The sequence below is a fragment of the Setaria italica genome, chromosome III (assembly GCF_000263155.2).
Source record: "Setaria italica strain Yugu1 chromosome III, Setaria_italica_v2.0, whole genome shotgun sequence".
NCBI classification, from domain to species: Eukaryota; Viridiplantae; Streptophyta; class Magnoliopsida; order Poales; family Poaceae; genus Setaria; species Setaria italica.
In genome coordinates, this window is record NC_028452.1 from 2,210,211 (window position 1) to 2,229,730 (window position 19,520).

The 19,520-nt window shown below is 43.4% G+C and overlaps 4 protein-coding genes across 4 annotated transcripts; 1 reads left to right on the forward strand and 3 right to left on the reverse strand.

Moving 5' to 3' along the window:
• LOC101761737 (translocator protein homolog) lies at nt 1-874 on the reverse strand. Its single transcript, XM_004963355.3, has one exon. The coding sequence runs from the start codon at nt 797-799 to the stop codon at nt 230-232; it is 570 nt and encodes a 189-aa protein (XP_004963412.1). The 5' UTR covers nt 800-874; the 3' UTR covers nt 1-229.
• Nucleotides 875-1,864: 990 nt separating this feature from the next.
• LOC101774681 (phenylalanine--tRNA ligase beta subunit, cytoplasmic) lies at nt 1,865-9,106 on the reverse strand. The gene is made up of 19 exons (XM_004960205.3): nt 8,951-9,106; nt 8,797-8,852; nt 8,606-8,709; nt 7,505-7,634; nt 6,863-6,978; nt 6,706-6,772; nt 6,492-6,533; nt 6,310-6,351; nt 6,077-6,153; nt 5,618-5,744; nt 5,355-5,522; nt 4,940-5,065; nt 4,727-4,837; nt 4,514-4,648; nt 3,973-4,047; nt 3,039-3,146; nt 2,868-2,954; nt 2,709-2,795; nt 1,865-2,372 (listed from the first exon to the last, which is right to left on the reverse strand). The coding sequence occupies exons 1-19, from the start codon at nt 9,006-9,008 to the stop codon at nt 2,304-2,306; spliced, it is 1,785 nt and encodes a 594-aa protein (XP_004960262.1). The 5' UTR covers nt 9,009-9,106; the 3' UTR covers nt 1,865-2,303.
• A 3,922-nt stretch (nt 9,107-13,028) lies between these two features.
• Nucleotides 13,029-15,449, forward strand: LOC101775084 (40S ribosomal protein S4). Its single transcript, XM_004960206.2, has 5 exons — nt 13,029-13,134; nt 13,980-14,057; nt 14,146-14,326; nt 14,412-14,509; nt 14,781-15,449. The coding sequence occupies exons 1-5, from the start codon at nt 13,132-13,134 to the stop codon at nt 15,216-15,218; spliced, it is 798 nt and encodes a 265-aa protein (XP_004960263.1). The 5' UTR covers nt 13,029-13,131; the 3' UTR covers nt 15,219-15,449.
• Nucleotides 15,450-15,571: 122 nt separating this feature from the next.
• Nucleotides 15,572-17,011, reverse strand: LOC101775492 (desiccation-related protein PCC13-62). Its single transcript, XM_004960207.2, has 3 exons — nt 16,644-17,011; nt 16,337-16,562; nt 15,572-16,236 (listed from the first exon to the last, which is right to left on the reverse strand). Exons 1-3 carry the CDS (start codon nt 17,009-17,011, stop codon nt 15,853-15,855), a joined length of 978 nt encoding a protein of 325 aa, XP_004960264.1. The 3' UTR covers nt 15,572-15,852.
• Between the last annotated feature and the right edge of the window lie 2,509 nt (nt 17,012-19,520).

Consider the following 19,520-nt stretch of genomic DNA (forward strand, 5'->3'; position numbering starts at 1 on the left):
TACGTAACATACGACATACGAGTACATACGTTGTTGTGCATACAGTATACACTCACATCGCAAGTCATGCAGTATAATACAAACGTGTCCACACAACAAAATACTGTGCGCTCAGAGAGAGAGAGCGAGGGAGGGAGGGAGAGAGAGGCCCTGCACGCGATCGAACATGAACACAACACGCACGAGAAAGAGAAAGAGATCGAGTTGGAGGGCGGAACGCCAGCCGCGCTCAGAGCATCTTGTAGTTGACGACGGCGAGGAGCACGGCCCATGCAACGGCGGGCTTGGCGAGGTCCCCGGCGACGGGGTTCACGGCGCCGAACCCTCGCGCGCACGCCGCGGCGCCGGCGGCCATGGCCGCGCAGCACGCGAGGCCCGCGAGCACCGCGCCGTGGCCCAGCACGAGCGGCGCCCACGCGAGGGCGCACGCCAGCCGCGCCGCGTAGGGGAGCAGCGTGGCGGCCGGGCGCGCGTGCAGCCCGCCCTCCGCCCACGTCATCCACGCCGCCACCGCCAACACCGCCTCCGACGCCACTGACCCGGCCCGCACGATCGCCACTGTCGACGCCGGCGCCGCCCTGTGCGCCGCCGAGCCGGTGGAGAGGAAGAAGGACAGCGCGGCGAGCCCGGCCGAGAGGGACACCGCGGCGGCGAGCGACCGGAGGCCGCGCCGGGCGCCCGGCTTCCTCGAGCTCGGGTCCCGGCTGGTGGGTGCGCCGCCGGCGACCGCGGCGTTCCTGGCGTCGTCGTCCCTGGCGGCGACGCGGTGGGTCAGGCCTTCTTGCGCGGCGGCCGCCATGGCTGATGCGATCTGGAGAGGCTGCTAGGTTTCCGGCCGATTTGCTTGGTCGGCGAGCGCGATGATCGTGAGATGGGAGGAAGAAGAGGTCGATCTAAATACGTGCGAGGTCTGCTCGCGTGTGGACACGTGTGGCGGGGAGGTGGCACGTGTCAGAGGAGGCTCTAAACTATGGGGCTCCATGGCAGGTGACTGGGCGGAGTGAGTGAGACGGAGCTTCTGGAGCTCGAGGTGACTAGGACCACGACGCCCGACTTGTGCCGGAGCGGAAACTATCGGAAGAGGAAGCTGCTAGTTTGTATCGAAAGAAAATTTAGACGAGAAGAAAAAAATTGATCAAATAATTATTTCTTTTCTTTCAAACCAGCGTCATAATAGATGTTTCCGTTCATGTTTTAAGCTTGCCACTCACAATTTAACAAAAATTGAACATCTCAATCATGTATGTTGATGTTGAAATCATTTTATAGACATACAGGACATACTATAATTTGCTTCTCTTTCTTTTCAAATGATCTTTACCATCCAGGTTTGGTTCCGTAGCGTGGTAACAAGATCAATTATACCACCGATCTCCGGTAATTCCCATATTGTCTGTTAACCGCCACTTATTAAAAATCATCTTGATTTACACTTAAACTATTGAGAAAACATTACAAAAATATTTTTGGTTGCTAGTTGACACGTTCAACAAACATTTCAAATTTTTCATGATGATTTAATCGGATCAGGAACAATTGATACTGTTTTATTCACAAGATATGAAAATGTATGAAAAAATTACAAAGAATTGCCAAAATAGCCTTCTAACATGAAAATATTGACAAATACATATCACCCTTCAGAGCCGGGACGGGTCAGGTCGAACTAATTTTTAGAGGTAGTCCGATGGAGCCGTCCCCAGAAAATGTTGAACTAGCTTTACCAAAACGTTATATTACATTTTGTAAATATTGAACACACTGTAAGCCGTCTGTAAGCATTCAAATGGAATGATGAAAAGGAGTGACTTAGCAAGTGAGCGAGGCATATAATGGCGTACATCAGGTGATAAGACAATAAAGATAGCTTCAAATGCACATCCGGTCAATTTAAATTTTGAACACAACTGAATAGCCGTTCACAGAATCACAACCCAAGAGATGATATTAACAACAAACTAGTCCCATGAGTATAAGGCCGAACATCATGGTAATCTCATCAAAATCGAACGAGCTGGGCAGAAATCACCTTTCAATTGTTTGCATACAGATTACACTTTTAATGGAACACTGGGCTAGTAAATGAGGTATTACAATGGAAACATGGTGAAAACTGTGCGGGGGCATGTTTGGTATTCTTGTACTTTTCTTTCCCATAGTAAAAAACCAATGCAAGTGTGAACCTCCTCACCAAATTGCAGCTCGGGTCGTCTACTTGGTGGCACCCAGCGCATGCTTACTGAACAAAACCAGCAGGTAGCGGGTATCAGCTTCAGCCATTCCTTTGTTTACTGTTGGCAGCACTACAATAGGGCTTCAATGTCCATCTCAACGAAAGTGCAGGGATCCGGAATGCCGAATTTCCTTAGCACCTGCAATGAACACAGAATGCGACTAAGAACTCAAAGAATACATAGTATGTCATTAAATTTGGCAAATACACTGATTAAAAGTGGGTTCATGATGCCGTTTTCTTATTCTCGGAGAGAATATCATTCACATTAAAAAGTTCTTTTTTCTGCAAGTACTATTTATATTAACATAGATTGCCTATGGAATCAGAGAAACTAATATAATTTAAACATATAAGATGGCGCTAACTTCATTCATTTCATCCTCAGAAAGCCATTCATATGAAAGTTAAACTACAGGGACACAGACAGCCCAGGCTAATCACTGCATATTGTTCAAGATCGAGGCAGAAGTACCTCAGCATGGACAACTCCCAAGTAGCCAACCTGCTTGCCATCACTTGTAACAATTTTGCATTGTCTTTTCGGGAAGAACTCAGGTTCCTACAGAAATTAGATCAGTACAACTCTCGACTGCAAAAATACAAGGCAGTTTTACATAAGTTATATGCTTACATTTGTAGGAACATAGTACTTCTCGCCAAAGTTGACATGCGGAGCTCTGACAACTTTGACAATACTATCCACCAATCCCATAATTTCCTGAATTTTTTTAAGTTAGACTAGGCCTGCACCGAAGCTATGTAAAATCCATGCTTATACATACTTTATTTCTTATGTGCATACCTCAAATCCAGAAACCCTATTGCAGTACAAAGCTGCAAGCCGGCGATTATTAGAGGCACCAACATCGCGTGAGGGGTCCAGCGTCACTACATCACCAACTTCAAAAATCTATAATAGTAACCATTTGAAATATCAAAACCATAGCAGCAGTAATCATTTGGTAATACACAATGCTAGAAGCTATCTGAAAGCTCTCCATTTCCAATCAATCATGTATTAAAACTAAACTCTACCTGGGTTAGACAATTACTCTCTCTGATCCCAGACATTGGGCATGGTCTCCAAAATGGCACTTTCACTGGTAATATTCTAAACAATATGTCTTTAAACAGAAAGAGTTTTATATTTGTAACGTATTTTCAAGATGAATCCAGTACATAATTCTTTTGTTGCCAATCCATGTGATTTTTTAAATATTATGGCCAATATTCAAAAGGAAAAAAAAAATCCTATATGGACTTGTACTGGGGATCAAAGGTAGTATCTGAAAGAGGATATTATGATGCATTCACAATTCAGGGTGCAATCATCAAATCAATTTTAGTTTAGCAACTCTGGATGCACATGTAAAAGTTACAAGCTAAAATGTGTTAATTTGTCAAGATGATAAAGAGGATAGTTCTGACAAATGACAATGTTAAGTTGGAAGAGAAAGGGAAAGGACGGGCAAATGACACTACTGAAAGCAACAGAAAGTCCTCTTTACTGAAATTTTGATGTGCGACAGAGCATTCCATAATTGATGTCCTTATTAGTTCTCTTTGAAATTTCTGTTGTTGAATTGGGACCCAAACAAACTGTGAACTGTATGCTAGCTCCTTGTAAGTTGATTGCACTATATATGAGTATGTAACAATAAGTCACATGAAAACACCACAATAACACTATATTATTGACACTAAGCAGATATAAATTTGCTTCTTCTAAAAAGTACCTTTATGGGTCTTGGATGGTCTATATTATGTTTCAGTGTTTTCAGTAAACACGACATCAGACTAGTTCTAACAACCTGCAATGTAACAGGTAAAACAATGATTATGGCAAACATAATATAGAAAAGAAACAAATGACATTGCAGAACAATGTAAATCTCATTTGCAAAATCAAATATGGACAGCATGAAAGTGTTGCCTGTGCAAAACTTGCAGCATGAAATGAAAAGATATGGCTGCCAAGTCAGGTAAACAGTCAAAAGTTATAGGATTACAAGAATATACAATAAATTACATCTAAGTAACAGAATGATAGAACACCAGCAAGATGCGTCATTAAATAGCTGCAGCAAAGATAGTTATCCTAGCAATTAGTTCATGAATTAACTTGTTTTTTATGCTTTAAAAAAGGCAGTAGTCAACCAAACATTTACAAAGTTCTTGGACTTTAGGAAATTGAGAACACATAGGAGAGCTCACTGATTGCTGCATTCAGCAGGGGGGAAATTCAAGTCACAAAGGGTACAATTGTCACCAATTTACCTCAAATTCAGAAGTGCGAGGGTTTGCGATAATGACTGCTTTACTTTTGTCGTCTGTTCTGTTCAACATGTCAAAGTTTTCTTCGTGTGAAGACAAGATGAATGTGAGCACCTCCATATAACCAGCTCTTGCAACCTGCCAAATGTTTTCTCAGTAAAGATCAATTGATGAACAGATAATGGAACAGGAGCAAAATACCACAAAGAGATACACCTCAGCACGAATTTTATCTGAGAATCTGTTTAATGGCTGCCTTCCTCCTATAGTCATACACTTCGGCTTTGATTTTGGCACATTGTTGTATCCATAAGCTATAGCAACATCCTTTGTAGAATCAAAACAGAAAAATAAAACAAAATGTTATTCAACAACAGTGAATATTTAGTTAACATTTAATAGAATAGCTAGAGAACTGCAGATTATAACCTCCACCAAATCACGAGCGTGCAGAATATCACTTCTTGTTGGAGGAACAGATACTGAAATCCAAGGCTCACCCTTCAATGAGTGACTTTCAGCTTGCAGTTGCATTTTGTTCAAAAGACAAACAACCTACAATTTCATATACACAGTTGAATCATTTGCTCCATTTCCATGCTCAAACAAACTTTAAATCAAGCGCACAGGAGAAGAAAGTATCACATGACAAATAAACGTCAGTTCACCCTAGTTCTAGATACAGATAATGCACTTTGCATAAATAATTTAAGTATATGAGAGATATTAATATATATATATGATGATGATGATGTTGTATATGAGATATTAAGAAAAATCATTATTCAGTTATTAATCCAAATATGAATATATCCTTCCGAAATCTTTCAGGAACTTAGTGTACCTGTTTCGCATCCAGGGAGATGCCAATAGGCCCAAGAATGTGAGATAGTGGAGCCTCCATTTTGTAACATGAAAGGTCAGGGTACACAGTTTTGCTGCCATCATGATGTACCACTTCAACTGGTTCCACTTCAAACTTATTCTCACAATACTCAGAGAACATGGTAACCTAGAAATATAAGCAACAAGTGTACCGATACAATAATAAGCTCAAACTTCATTTGAATGGGAGGACATGTTTCTCATCTATAGCACATCACTCACCATTGTATTCAAAACAATCTTTGCTTTGGTAAGGTCAGTAGCTGTACATTCAATAAAGACATTTCTTGTCGCAAGGGTGATAGCTGAATGTGCACCATTGATGATAGGAGGTAACGATAATACAGTCCTGCAAAGTATTGCAACGTCATCTGTGCAGCAACACCAGTATAACCAGTTTCTATATCGTAAACATTAAATAAAGCATGGCACTGCTGGCTAAGCATGGGCCACTTCCTTGGCAAAATGAATATGCTTAAGAGAACAGTTTTTCCTGGAAAACAGACCATGTTTTTGTAGATAAATTTCCAGAAGTGTTATATAGTCAATGTGCCAACAGATTTTCTTTCAAGTTAATTGTTTTTTTCCTCTCTAGTAACTATTAATCTTTCATGATAAGATCATAGGCCTTGTGAGAAAGAGTTCGAGAAATGAAATGATAAGAGCATGTCATTGTTTTACCTGTTGCTATCATAGATAACAGGGTACACCGGAGAATTCTCAATTATATGCAAAAACTTCTTCAGTTTCATGTCCGACTGCCAGAAATCACGAGACGTCAGTAACAAATATATAGCGGCACATCGCACCAAACAGGATATCATGATTCAGTCGAAATTTAACGGTTGTCATCCTGATACATGGCACTTTTTAGTGAACAATGGCACAACAAACATTCTGATATAGCGACTTACTTTATAGAATTCCATCAGTTTATCAGCTCTGAAGCTTTCCTCCTGAATCATACAAAAATTAGAACATTGAGTTCAAAAATGGTGCCTTGCCAGCACCTCGCTAAAAACTTTAGTGATGAGCTGAAAACAAAGTATATATAACATAAAACACCATCTGACTGAATTTGATAAATTATTTTTACCTGCTTTAATGGGACAAAGTTGATTTCATGTGGTGGTAGAGCCTGGGGACAAAAAAAATCAAATGATAGTGTGAAGGAGTGAAGCCAACAGTCAATGACAGAAACAATCAATTGAACACATACAGATAGGAACAGTGTGCATGTCAATGACAGAGACTTGCCTAAAAGGCACATAAGATTATACCAAAGGTTGAAAGCAACGTGATAATTTTACCTCATATGAGAAAGGAGCTTGCAGGGTATCGAGATCATGGGTACCAATAGCAACCAGAGTTCTCTTCCTGATTTCCATCATGGCATGGCCGAGTTAACTGCTTATTAATCTTCATCTCAATACAATGGAAAGCCAAAGGCAAAAAGATAAGCTATACCTGCAAATATTTTGGTGGAGTTTGTCTTGAAGATCAATGAAACTGTTGTATCTTGCTTCATCAAAAGTTACCCCTCTTAGGACAGCACAAACTATGTGTGGTCTAATTTGTGAAGTCTGGAAAAAAAACCAGCAAATCAAGGATTTACATTAACAGACGGAAGAAATAAGAACATAATCTGTTACAATTTCGAGAATATAATCAATGTTACCAAATACAACATAATAATCTTAATGTGTGGGCATCTGCTTCTAGCTTCTAGAATAATTAGTAATAATAGGTGGATATCAAAATCATGAATATGTTGATGTCAAGGCATTTAATGCAAGCTTTCAAGTTAAGATATATATAGAATTTTTAGCAGGATATTACTTTTCTTCCTTAAAAAATGCCAGCTTCCATGTAATCTCCATTACTATTACATGGCATTCCATATCCAAAAAAGAAGTAAATGGCTCAAGAGCATTGCAGGTTACGACAGCGCTACTCTGCTGTTCATTTTGCTCTAAAACCCATATACACTATTTAAAAATAGAAAAGTGAAGAATTCTAATATTAATTATCTTCCATGTTTTTTCTAGGATAATATTTGGAATGTGCTATCCAAAGACCATGTAGGGGCTTGGCCTGCCCAGCTATTACCTGTGGTTTAACATGCATCTGAAGCATTGAACCACGAGGGATGGAAGAAACTCGGAATACAGGGATTGCTTCACTCCCAGTGAAAACACGAAGCGCTCTAGATAATCCTTCAAGACATAGCAAATCGTATCTGCATATTGGAAATCATATTAATCACATGAAGCACAAAACGTCAATGTGTGCTTTGAAACTAAAAACTATCCACAGCTGAAGCTAATGGTCCATGAAGTATAACTGAAGAATGAAGCGAGGATCAACGAGCCAGACAAGACACATTCTACCGATAACTATGCAATAGATGAAATTTCCATCCATGCAACATATTGGACTGGCAAGCTGAATGAAATATGCTCTAACGAAGTTCAATTATTTTAAGTCTGAAATCAACTCAACATTATGCTATGTGCACATCCTCATAGAACGTTCTTGGATTAGATGTATCAGTAAAAGAAATAATGAATCAGCAGAAATAAAGCAAAAACCAAACATGGTTCATATTTAGCTCAATACAACAATGAGTTTACTTAGTACTCCATACATACTAAACTCTCCATGAACCAAACAACTGAACTAAAGAACAGATCTCAGTGCAACACAAATTAGCTACCAGCCAGCTTACAATCAACTATGGAGTAGATGCCTGCTTACAATCAAATACAGCAAAAACAGCTTTCAGGCATGTTCTCTTTGCCTTCGTTTTGCGTAATTAGGCACATTGTGTAGTACATATTAGACGGTTACATTCAAATACACCATGCACCGCAGGCGTGACAATTCAAGGCATGATGAGGGCACAGGGAGGGCAGGACCCAAAATAGAATAGAACTATAACCATGTATACCCTGCTACAACCACGGCAACCAACCCATTCGACAGGCAAAATCTGTCACAGGGGGGTGGTGTCACCTGACCTACAATTTAGCATCTTTGCTAGAGATTTTTAGTTGATCCTTTATGTGTCTCAAAAACCGAATTACCCATATTTAATTGGTGCACGATAATGTAGTTGCTCAGTATTTTCATGTTCCAAGTTTTCACCGGTTTTCGTTTGCTGGATACCCCGCAGCATCGATTCCGTTGACCAGAACAAATTCCACTGACCTGTTGGCGGGGACCTCTATCTTGTAGATGACCTCGTCGTCGCCCTCCACATCGCCGTCATCATCGAGGTGCTTCTCCTTCCTGATAATAGCCTTCTCCGTCGTCTGCGCACACGCACAAACCCAAAACCCCACAAATTCAGACACCAACACCGCGGATGGGAGAGGGAGCCCGCGGAGAGAGATGCTCACCACATCGTCAAGCTCGATGCCGAACGCGAAGCAGAGCAAGTCGAACTCCTCCTGCGCTGCAGCATCGGAAAAGCCACGGAATTGTTTACGAGTTCCCGCGGTGGGGACGGTTGGGGTTTTGGGTGGAGACAAGAATGAAGGAAGATAAGCTTACTGTAGGCTCGGCCGAGGGCGACGAAGAACCGGTCGCGGCCGACGCCCACCGTCGGCATCGCGGCTGCTGAAGCAGATACGGCAGCGCTCCAGGAGGCGGCGGCAGGAGGAAAACCTAGTAGTGAGTCGGGGGCGACGAGGACGACGGCGGAGGCAGTTTGTCGGGAGAACCGCGGGCCCGAGCAGCTACTGGCCCAAACTTGGAATGCTCTGGCCGGGAATAGAGCCCAGAACGGCAGCAAGTAGTTGAAAGCAACACGCTGGGCCGGAGAGGGGGGCTGCGGACCAGCCCAGATGTGCAATGGATTTAGGCCCAGTTGCCAATCTGCTGCTCTTGCGATCCATGTCTGTTCTTAGAAGAGTAGTTTTTTATAAGATTTTCTTAAAGCAACGTTCTTTATATAAGATGAATGAAGGGGAAATAGATAATTTTTTCCCAGCTTTCATGGTCTATCACGCAGTCCTATGATCCACTCTCCACCGTATTTCAGACAGTCATGCCATTTGCGGCTACTCGCTCCATCCCAAAAACAAGTTATTTTAGATTTATCTTAAGCCAAACTTTCTCAACTTTGACCAAATTTATAGAGAAAAATATCAATGTTTATGGCATAAAATATGTATATTATAAAATATATCTCATGATACATCTAATGGCATTTATTTCATACTATAAATATATGTAGTTATTTCTATAATCTTAGTCAAACTTAGAAAAGCTTAACTAGGACAATCCTAAAACAACCCTTTTTTTTTACAAAATGAGTACCTGTTACCTCTAAGTGAGAAAGGGGGAAGAAGCCATCCAGGTTCCAAATAGCCATTAGCTTTTGGACCCTTGGTTTTCCAAAATCTAATACCTACAACTACAAGGTGGTTTTCAAAATCCCTAGCTAAAACCAATATGGCCTAGGTATGGACAACAAAACCTTGGCCACCAAATGCTTTAGAATTCACACGCCCATACAGATCGTCGATTCCATCACTTTGCCTCTTATTACTAGGAGGTGTTTGGTTCCACGGAATTTAATTCCTGTCACATCGAATGGTTAGATACTAATTAGAAGGATTAAACATGAGCTAATTATAAAACCAATTGCACAAATAGAGGCTAATTTGCGAGACGAATCTATTAAGTCTAATTAATTCATAATTTGACAATGTGATGCTACAGTAAAGATGTGCTAATCATGAACTAATTAGGCTTAATAGATTCGTCTCGCGAATTAGCCTCTATTTGTGCAATTGGTTTTGTAATTAGTCTATGTTTAATACTCCTAATTAATATCTAAACATTCGATGTGATAGGGACTAAAATTTAGTCCGTGGAACCCCTTCATATTAATCCTCAACTCTAGCTCATTGCCGGGAAGTGATTGCTAGGATCAGCGGTTGTTGGGTGGTTCCTTCCCCAGAAGGATCTAAGGAAAGCTGCAGGATGAAGATGAGGGTGCATCAAAAGAGTAGTCACTGAATAGAAGGGGGAAATAGCTTGTAATCATGGTCGCAAGGTTGAAGAAATCGATTTTCGCAAAAAAAAAAAAGTTGAAGACATCGATGACAAACTAGAGACGGGTCTACGATCCATCGCTGTGGTGTTTCCACTCGATCAACTAGGTGTTGCAACCAAGCATCCTTTGACATGTGCAGGCGTGCAGCAGTATTTGAGCTGCCCTCCAAGCCAATCTTTTGAGTTGTTTTCTGGATCATTTTTCTTGTGAGAACATTAGAAAAAAAATCAGGAAAAAGTAGAAGAACAAAAAAAGATGGGGGAGACAATGTGTAACCACTTGCATTGGAAGTGAACATGGAACAAACAGAAGCTTAGCCGCATTGACACCCCAGGAAAAACCAATGAAGCTAAAACCTCATCCGATGCAAGCCCTTGGGATCTGTTCGCTTCAGCTTATAAGTCGGCTGAAAAGCTGAAACGGCTGATTTGTTGTGAGAGGAAAACACTGTTTGGTGGCTTAGGTCTGTTCGCTTCAACTTATAAGCCAGCTGAAAAGTTGAAACAACTGATTTGTTGGGAGAGGAAAATACTGTTTGGTGGCTGATAAGCCGGCTGAATACAGCATGCCTGTCGATATGAGAGGCCAGACATACAACGTAGGGCTCTGCTATACTACCATCCACGTGCATGTATAACGCCTAGCTGAGCTTTGTCTCACTTCGATTGCCTGAAACTCAGTACTTCATCCTCCATTTGAGACCATCAGAAAGAAACATAAACAGATCAGAAGGCATCTTTTAACTAATTCCTCCCTTCAAATCACGTACGGTAATTATCTTTCCATTTTGGGCAGTGAACTAGCTCAACACCTAGGCAACTTATCAACCTGAAGCATGAAGGCAACATTATCATGTTTCGTCGATCGTATCCAAGTCCATTAATCAGCGTAGTCCCTCAATCCATTACAAGCACAGCAGCTCAGGTCAAGAACAGAGACAATTGCTGATTAATCATTATAAGCACACGTACCACCGGACGCATATTATAGTAGATTCGCAAATTTCATAGCTCAATCCATCCCATATATCAACCGTGGTGCATATATCAATCCTAGAAATTCTATTCAAAAAAGGCACCCCATACAGAGTATGTATATGGGTACTATGATAGACCTTTTTGTTGGATGTGGCTTCAAATTTATCCATAAACTTCTAATACTTGCATCTCTTTAAAAACATTCATAATCTTTTAAAATGTTATCATGTGCGGAAGCAAAAGGGTCGTTACTAGTGAAGTGGTAGCTAATGAAAACTACATGCAACTTGCTAAAAAAACTGCATGTACAAAAATGTATTGGAACTTAGTTTTGTGATCATACATACATACAATTTTTAGGTTTATAAAATATTTTAGTATGAAAAGAAGTCGAAGTCGTTAAACATCCAAGAAGATCAACCCGAGACTTTATTTTTTTATCCATTAAAGGAGCATTCCTCCTAGAGTCTCCTGTTCAAGTTCTGCTTCTCATCCATCGACCACGATATGTTCGTCCGCTTACCGTTCACTTTGATACTACCTTCGTCCAAATTATAGGTAATTTTGACTTTTGTAAATTCATAGATTTTGCTATGCACATGTATCTATATTATATCTAGATGCATAGTGAAAGGTATGTATATAGAAAAACTCAAAACGACCTATAATTTGGGACGGATGGACGGATGGAGTATATGCAAGCGTGTGTAAATCAAGCTGTCATCAGCTCTAACTAATCAGGTATGGAGGACAATGAATATCTTACGTACCTACTGTGCATTGAAGTTTGGGTTGGAAAGACTTGAGAAAATTACACTCGATCGGAGATGTTTTTGGAAGTGAGACTTCTTTTGCAAAGATCGGAGCTTTGGCTACATGCGTTGCAGTCACTCTACTCCTGCGGAGGAGGCTCGCATGCATATGTCGAGCTCAGAGAAGATTGGGAGGTCGAATTCGGCCTTTGGAAAGTATTATCCTACAAGTATCTGTCCAACACCACCCAAGGATTCAAGAACAAGAACATGCTCGCCGCCGGCGGGTTCAGCAAGGTGTACATAGAAGTCCTCCCAAAGACCAAGTCCGAGGTCGCGGTGAAGAGTGTCGTCGTATATGCAAGTGGTACCAATTGCGTCAACCGTGGAGCAAGATTGCCTCCATCATCTTTTTGCTACTTTGTATCCGATCACTTTTGTCAAAGAAAAATCACTGTTTTAGGTGGGTTTTCCTTGTCCATGGATTCTAATTTTTTTTTGTCCTTCCAGTCAGATGCTTAACGAGTTAAAAACTGAGATTGCATTTTAACGGACTCTGAGCCTAGATAACACGTTAGAATATTTTTTCTAAAAAACTAGAATATTTTAAGGATCACCGGAGAAGGAAAAAAAAAGAAAAAAATAAACGAAAAGCGATACTCACCATCCTAATCTCAATTGGACCGACACAGAAACGGCCGTTCAGTTATAGTTTGGGCCAAACCCAATTCGACGATGCTCCAAAAGCCCAATAAGGCCCGTCACGGGGGGCAAACCGGTGAATCCCGCAAACTAAAACCCTACCCCAACCAGTATATATAGCCTCCCAACCTCTTCGCTCTCCCACTCTTGTCATCCCGGCGGCGGCGGCGCGGAAGCAGAAGGAGGAGGAGCAGCTGCAAGCGACGCCGAGGAGCGGCTACCCACCCCAAGCTCGCAACCATGGTGAGCGCCGCCTTCCCCCCCGTGCCACTCCGCTGCCTTGCGCGCTCGCTCTCGCACAGATCTGTGCCGGGGTCTCCTTTGTTTGGCCGCGCGTGGCGCCGCCGCTGTAGATTCGTCCTGTTGCTTCGTTTCTTCTTGTCCGGGTAGGTTGTTTGTCCGCCGCGTGGTGGTGATTCATGGTTGGCTTGGTCGTAGAGGGTGTGCCTGGTTCCTGCGCTCTGGAACACGGGGGCCCGATTCACATGGCTTGTTAAATGTGGTTTCCACTCGGTTTTACAGGGTTTGATCGGTTGATTGGGAAAAATTGAAATATAGGGCTGTATATTGTAGATCAGTTTCCACTTTCCAGTCTTCCTAGTGGGTTGCTCCATGATTTGACTGGTAAGGTGGAGTAATAGTTTTCTGGTGGAAGTGTTTGAGATATGAGTTGTGCAACTTGAGTGCTGAGTCGATGGTGCTAGGAAGTAGACGGTTTGGTTGAAGGGCCCTCGACCATGCATGTCTGGAGTTTTAAACATAGTGTTTTCATGACATGGATTGCTGAATTATAGAATGGTACTTGGAATTGCTTCTTTGATTTATTTGTAATTGGGTTAGCCTGTATTATGTAAATGCTTAGTTATATTGTATTTTATGTACTGCTAGTTATCTTGCTGTTATGTAATATGAAGATGCATGTCCATTTTGTTTTATCCACCGCTAAACTGGTTGTGCTGATCTCTTATCATATCTTAATGGAGTCTCTTGTAAAGCTCTAGGCAGTTTTTTTTTGACCCAAATCATGATTTATTGAATATGGTAGTGTGTTGTCTACTGATCATTGTTTTTGTTTACCTATAATCCAGGCTAGGGGTCTGAAGAAGCATCTCAAGAGGCTCAATGCGCCGAAGCATTGGATGTTGGACAAACTTGGTGGAGCTTTTGTAAGTCCACAGCAGTTTCAGTTCTTTGTATCTATGATATTTAGTATCTGTCCAGCAATCTGATATGTCAACTTCGTCTTTTCTGTAGGCCCCCAAGCCATCTTCTGGTCCTCACAAGTCCAGGGAGTGCCTTCCCCTGATCCTCATCATCAGGAACAGGCTCAAGTATGCTCTGAATTACCGTGAGGTTATTTCTATCCTGATGCAACGCCATGTCTTGGTTGATGGCAAGGTCAGGACTGACAAGACCTACCCTGCTGGGTTCATGGGTATGCTCTGATCTTCCAACCTGCAGAAAGATTCTTCCTACCTTTGCTATGTAGTTACTGATATGTTGCATTTGTTTTTTGGCAGATGTCATTTCCATCCCCAAGACCAATGAGAACTACAGGCTTCTGTATGACACCAAGGGCCGCTTCCGTCTTCACCCCATCAGGGATGAGGATGCCAAGGTTAGAGCAATTCCCTTTTGTAAATTTCTCATTTTTCCTGTTGTGCATGATCTTTTTAGCGTATAGGATACTGTTTTCAGTTGATATACCTAATATGGTTGATTATTATACTCTTAATTACTTGATGTTCTTTGCTATCCGATTCAAGTTTGCGTTGGTTTTTTGGTTCTTAGCATATACTTCCTGTAATTTCATCCTGAATTCTCAAGTTCCTCGCGCCTTCCCAATTTTCAAGTGAATGCTGATTGATGTTTGATTGTTCTGTGTACAGACCAAGCTCTGCAAGGTTAGGTCTGTTCAGTTTGGCCAGAAGGGCATCCCATACCTGAACACCTATGATGGGCGCACCATCCGCTACCCTGACCCGCTCATCAAGGCCAACGACACCATCAAGATCGACCTGGAGACCAATAAGATTGTTGACTTCATCAAGTTTGATGTTGGCAACGTTGTCATGGTGACTGGTGGAAGAAACACTGGTCGTGTTGGTGTGATCAAGAACAGGGAGAAGCATAAGGGCAGCTTTGAGACCATCCACGTTGAGGATGCCCTGGGCCACCAGTTCGCCACCCGTCTTGGCAATGTGTTCACCATCGGCAAGGGCAACAAGCCGTGGGTGAGCCTGCCCAAGGGCAAGGGTATCAAGCTCAGCATTATTGAGGAGCAGAGGAAGCGGGATGCTGCTGCCCAGGCTGCTGCCAACGCATAAATTCCTCAGAATGTGCCTTGAGTTTTGCTATAGCGAGTTTATCTGCAAGGATATAGAACTATCTTCCCAGACTATCCTGTTTTAAGTTTTGCCTGATGGTTGTTGATTCGCGAACATGTGTTTGCAGCTAGCTGTAATGCGACTATTTATCTTATCAAGTGCGTTTTCGAGAACATGTCTCTTGTTGTGTTTGCCCTGGTTGCTCTGAAATGCTTCTGTGAATTATGAGTATCATTGTCATTGTTGCTGTGGTTGTTCGTACTCGGTTATGTTAATGTTAATTTCCTGGGATGATATGAATTCTGTTGGTTTAGATTCTTATGGAATCTGTTGTGCCTAAGCATGTGGCGTTCATGTTTGTGCCCTGCTGTTCTGAATTCTGTCGGTTTAGTTTTTTAATGTCATGTAGAACCGGCCGTGCCTAAGCATGCTGTGTTCATGTTTGTGCCCTCTGATGTTCTGAACTCTTCCCGTTCCTGTAGATACTTGATATCATATCGGAACAGCCGTAACCAGGCATGAATGATCCCTTGAAATTTTTGTGTTTTATCCATATAAAATAATACGTTCACATTTCTTGTTTGGAGGATCAGTTGTATCTGAACTCAAGACGTGATACTGTGCTGAATTGAATCTACGCGAGCTGGAAGAATCCCCTAGCGATGGTGCCGTTGGCTCCCCTGGGTAGGAACCCGCCGGGGATCTGCTCGTTGCGCGAGCCGTAGAGGATGCGTAGGACCTCCGCCGGCGTGCGCTGGAACCCGAGCGAGTCGTCGCCGGCGCCGAGGATGTTGCTGATGGTGCGCCGCTCTGCTCCCTGCTGCCGGTCAAGCACCTTGACCCCCTCGTCCTTGGCGCCGCACCCGGACATCCGGTTGCGCCACTCAGAGATCCGGCGGGTGAAGTCCGCCACCGTGTGGCCCTGGTACGGCGGCACGGCCTCGTCGGCGCGCTGGTACAGCAGCAGGCGGATGACCGCGTCCTGCCCGGCCTCCACCGCCAGGATGCTCGCCTGGAGCTGCACGCCACCAACAATCCCCGGCCAAGGGTTGGTTAATCCAGCCACAATATTCAGCAGGCTCGTTTCATTCAGCCATTGCGACTGAGGGAAGGTTTACCCGTTTGGAGAGGAAGCCCATGAGGCTGGAGCTGATGCCCATGGTGGCCGCGGCCGTGATGTGCGGAAAGACGTAGGATGCGAGGAGGAAGTTGACGGAGCTGGCGTAGGGGTCGAAGGGCGGGTCGAGGCGAACGCCCATGGCGTCGTCCATGACCATGGCGAAGCGGTCGGCGCCGAGGTCGATGGCCGGGCGCGGGAACCCGCCCACGGCCTGCCTGATCGCCCTGCAAGACCACGCCATTGCCAATGTCACTCGTGCTGGATTTTGCCGTTCTTGCCTGGGGGGATGGACGATCGTCTGGTACCTGATGTGGCCGACCTCCTGGTACCCGAGCTCGGCGGCGACCTCGGTGGTGCGGAAGTCGAGCGCCGCCTTCCGCGCCCCGGACGGCCGGGGACCGCCGGCGGAGAGGTTGCGGTCCAGGAAGTCGACGCCGCGGCCCAGCGCGGCGTGCAGGAACCACTCCGCCTCCACGAACTTGGCGTTGAGCAGGAACTGCAGCTGCTCCATGTCGCTCGGGTACACCGCCAGCGCGCCGCGCCGCGGCGCCGTCGCCCGGCACCGCGGGTCCTCGGGAGCGGCGGCCGGGGCGCTCGGCACGATGGTGGCCGCGGCGAGCGGCAGGAGGACGGACGCCAGGAGGAGGAGGGCGGCGTCGCGCGCGCGTGCCATGGCTGGCTTGGTTTGGTTTGGTTGGGAGCGGGATGGTCTGCTCGGCGCGTGGATTTGTAGGGGTTAGTTTTAGTTAGTGTGGGTTTAGGAGGGAGTGAGGGGGTAGCATGCGTTTTGGCAAGCCACGGGATGCTTGCGTGGAGATGGAGAACTGCAGATTGGTAGATGGAAGTAGGAAGATGATTCGAAATTTTTTCGTCAAATCTAATGGTATTTTCTTCACAATTTTACCATTCTCGTTTATTGCAATCCTGCTCACAAATGAATTAACTACGAATATTTCTCGCCGACAGTTATTTTTTGTTTTATTTTTCCCATATGATTGAAAGTGCCGTGTCAATCAGATTGGGAGAATCTTCAGCATGGCACAATATGGAGATCAAATAAGTCTAGTTGAGTTTTTTCCCCAGAACACGCCTGCGCATCATTAAAGGAAAGCGAGTTACAGTGACTAGCTCAGGTAGAGATTTTACAACGAAAATTATGCCCCGTAGATATTCCAAACTGAAATTACTAAAAAACAAAAAGGAGAGCTGACTACCTTTGAACAAAAATGAATAAGGGACGATTTGTCAAATTGAATCCAACATCGTTCACCTCCAAGATCCTTCCCACTGGACCGAAAGTGTTCAACGATCAACAACAACGACAATATAGTCTTTCGGTCACAAACAAGTTAGGATGGATTAGAGTTAAAACCCAACAATAACCACAAATCAGGGTTCGATACATGAATAGCTGTTTTCCAAGCACCCATATCCAAGACTAAATTTTTGGGTATATTCCGTCCCTTAAATCTCTTTTTTATTGTCTCTTCCCATGTCAATTTTGGTTTTCCTCTACCTCTCTTCACATTATTGTCACGCCTTAGGGTTCCACTACATATTGGTGCCTCCGGAGATCTTCGTTGGACATGTTCAAACTATCTCAGCCGGTGTTGGATAAACTTTTCTTCAATTGGTGCTACCCCTAACCTATCACGTATATTCTCATTCCAGACTCGATCCCTTCTCGTCTGAGCACAAATCCAACGCAACATATTTCCGCAACACTTAACTGTTGGACATGTCGTCTTTCTGTAGGTCAACATTCTGCACCATACAACATTGCATGTCTAATCGTTCTCCTATAAAACGTGCCTTTTAGCTTCAATGGTACCCTCTTGTCATATAAAATTCCTGATGCTTGGCGCCACTTCATCCATCCCCACTTTGATTCTATGACTAACATCCTCATCAATATCCCCATCTCGTTGTAGCATTGATCCCAAATATCGAAATGTATCCTTCTTGGGCACTACTTGGCCTTCCGAACTGACATCTCCCTCCTCATGTGTAGTAGTGCTAAAGTCACAACTCATATATTCAGTTTTAGTTCTGCTGAGTCTGAAACTTTCTGACTCTAGGGTCTCCCGCCACAACTCCAGTTTCCTATTTACTCCTGCTCGACTTTCATCAACTAGCACTAAATCATCCGCGAAGAGCATACACCAAGGGATATCCCTTTGAATGTCCCTTATTACCTCATCCATCACCAAGGCAAATAGATAAGGGCTCAAAGCAGACCCTTGATGCAATTCTATTCTAATCGGAAAGTCATCTGTGTCGCCATCACTTGTTCGAACTCTAGTTACAACATTGTTGTACATGTCATTAATAAGTCCAATGTACTTCGTTGGGACTTTAAGTTTGTCCAAAGCCCACCACATAACATTTATGGGTATTTTGTCATACGCTTTCTCCAAGACAATGAAAACTATGTGTAGGTCCTTCTTCTTCTCCTTATATAGCTCCATAACTTATTTTATTAAGGAAATAGCTTCCATGGTTGGATTTTCAGGCATGAAACCAAATTGGTTCATAGAGACCCATGTTATCCTTCTCAAATGATGCTTGATAACTCTCTCCCATAGCTGGCTCATCAACTTAATTCCTCGGTAATTAGTACAACTTTGAATATCTCCCTTATTCTTGTATATTGGTACCAATACTTATCCTCCACTCTTCCGGCATCTTGTTTGACCGAAAAATATGGTTGAACAACTTGTTTAGCTATACTATGGTTATATCCCCGAGGCATCTCCACTTGGAATACCATTCGTGCCCATCACCTTACTACTTTTCATCATTTTCAACGCCTCTCTGACCTCAGTTTTTTTTATCTTCTGCACAAAGTGCCTGTTGGTGTCATCAAAAGAGTCATCCAACTAAAAAGTTGTGTTCTTATTCTCACTGTTGTGCAAATTATCAAAATACTCTTGCCATCTATGTTTGATCTCATCCTCCCTTACCAAGATGTTCTCCATTTCATCCTGAAAATGCATGCTGTTCTGTTGCTTCCAGACGAGCAAGACACCAATACAACCAATGAGTCGAAATACTTATGGTGAATTATATTGAGACTCTTTGGAGTTGGCAGCCAGCAATGCACCAGCGAAATGTCTTGCGTTGATGCGGTCACCAGAAAACCTGACGATGAGAGAACTCTGACCCACTAGCAAGCGCTTAAG

Coding starts and splice junctions, on each gene's coding strand:
- LOC101761737 (XM_004963355.3), bottom strand. CDS start 799: ATGGCGGCCGCCGCGCAAGAAGGCCTGACCCACCGCGTCGCCGCCAGG.
- LOC101774681 (XM_004960205.3), bottom strand. CDS start 9,008: ATGCCGACGGTGGGCGTCGGCCGCGACCGGTTCTTCGTCGCCCTCGGC. Junction 6,352..6,491: donor ACTTTGTCCCATTAAAGCAG/GTAAAAATAATT, acceptor TGTATGATTCAG/GAGGAAAGCTTCAGAGCTGA. Junction 2,796..2,867: donor AGTACTATGTTCCTACAAAT/GTAAGCATATAA, acceptor TAATTTCTGTAG/GAACCTGAGTTCTTCCCGAA.
- LOC101775084 (XM_004960206.2), top strand. Junction 14,058..14,145: donor ACAAACTTGGTGGAGCTTTT/GTAAGTCCACAG, acceptor TCTTTTCTGTAG/GCCCCCAAGCCATCTTCTGG. Junction 14,327..14,411: donor CTACCCTGCTGGGTTCATGG/GTATGCTCTGAT, acceptor GTTTTTTGGCAG/ATGTCATTTCCATCCCCAAG.
- LOC101775492 (XM_004960207.2), bottom strand. CDS start 17,011: ATGGCACGCGCGCGCGACGCCGCCCTCCTCCTCCTGGCGTCCGTCCTC. Junction 16,563..16,643: donor CAGGAGGTCGGCCACATCAG/GTACCAGACGAT, acceptor GTGGTCTTGCAG/GGCGATCAGGCAGGCCGTGG. Junction 16,237..16,336: donor TGGGCTTCCTCTCCAAACGG/GTAAACCTTCCC, acceptor GGTGGCGTGCAG/CTCCAGGCGAGCATCCTGGC.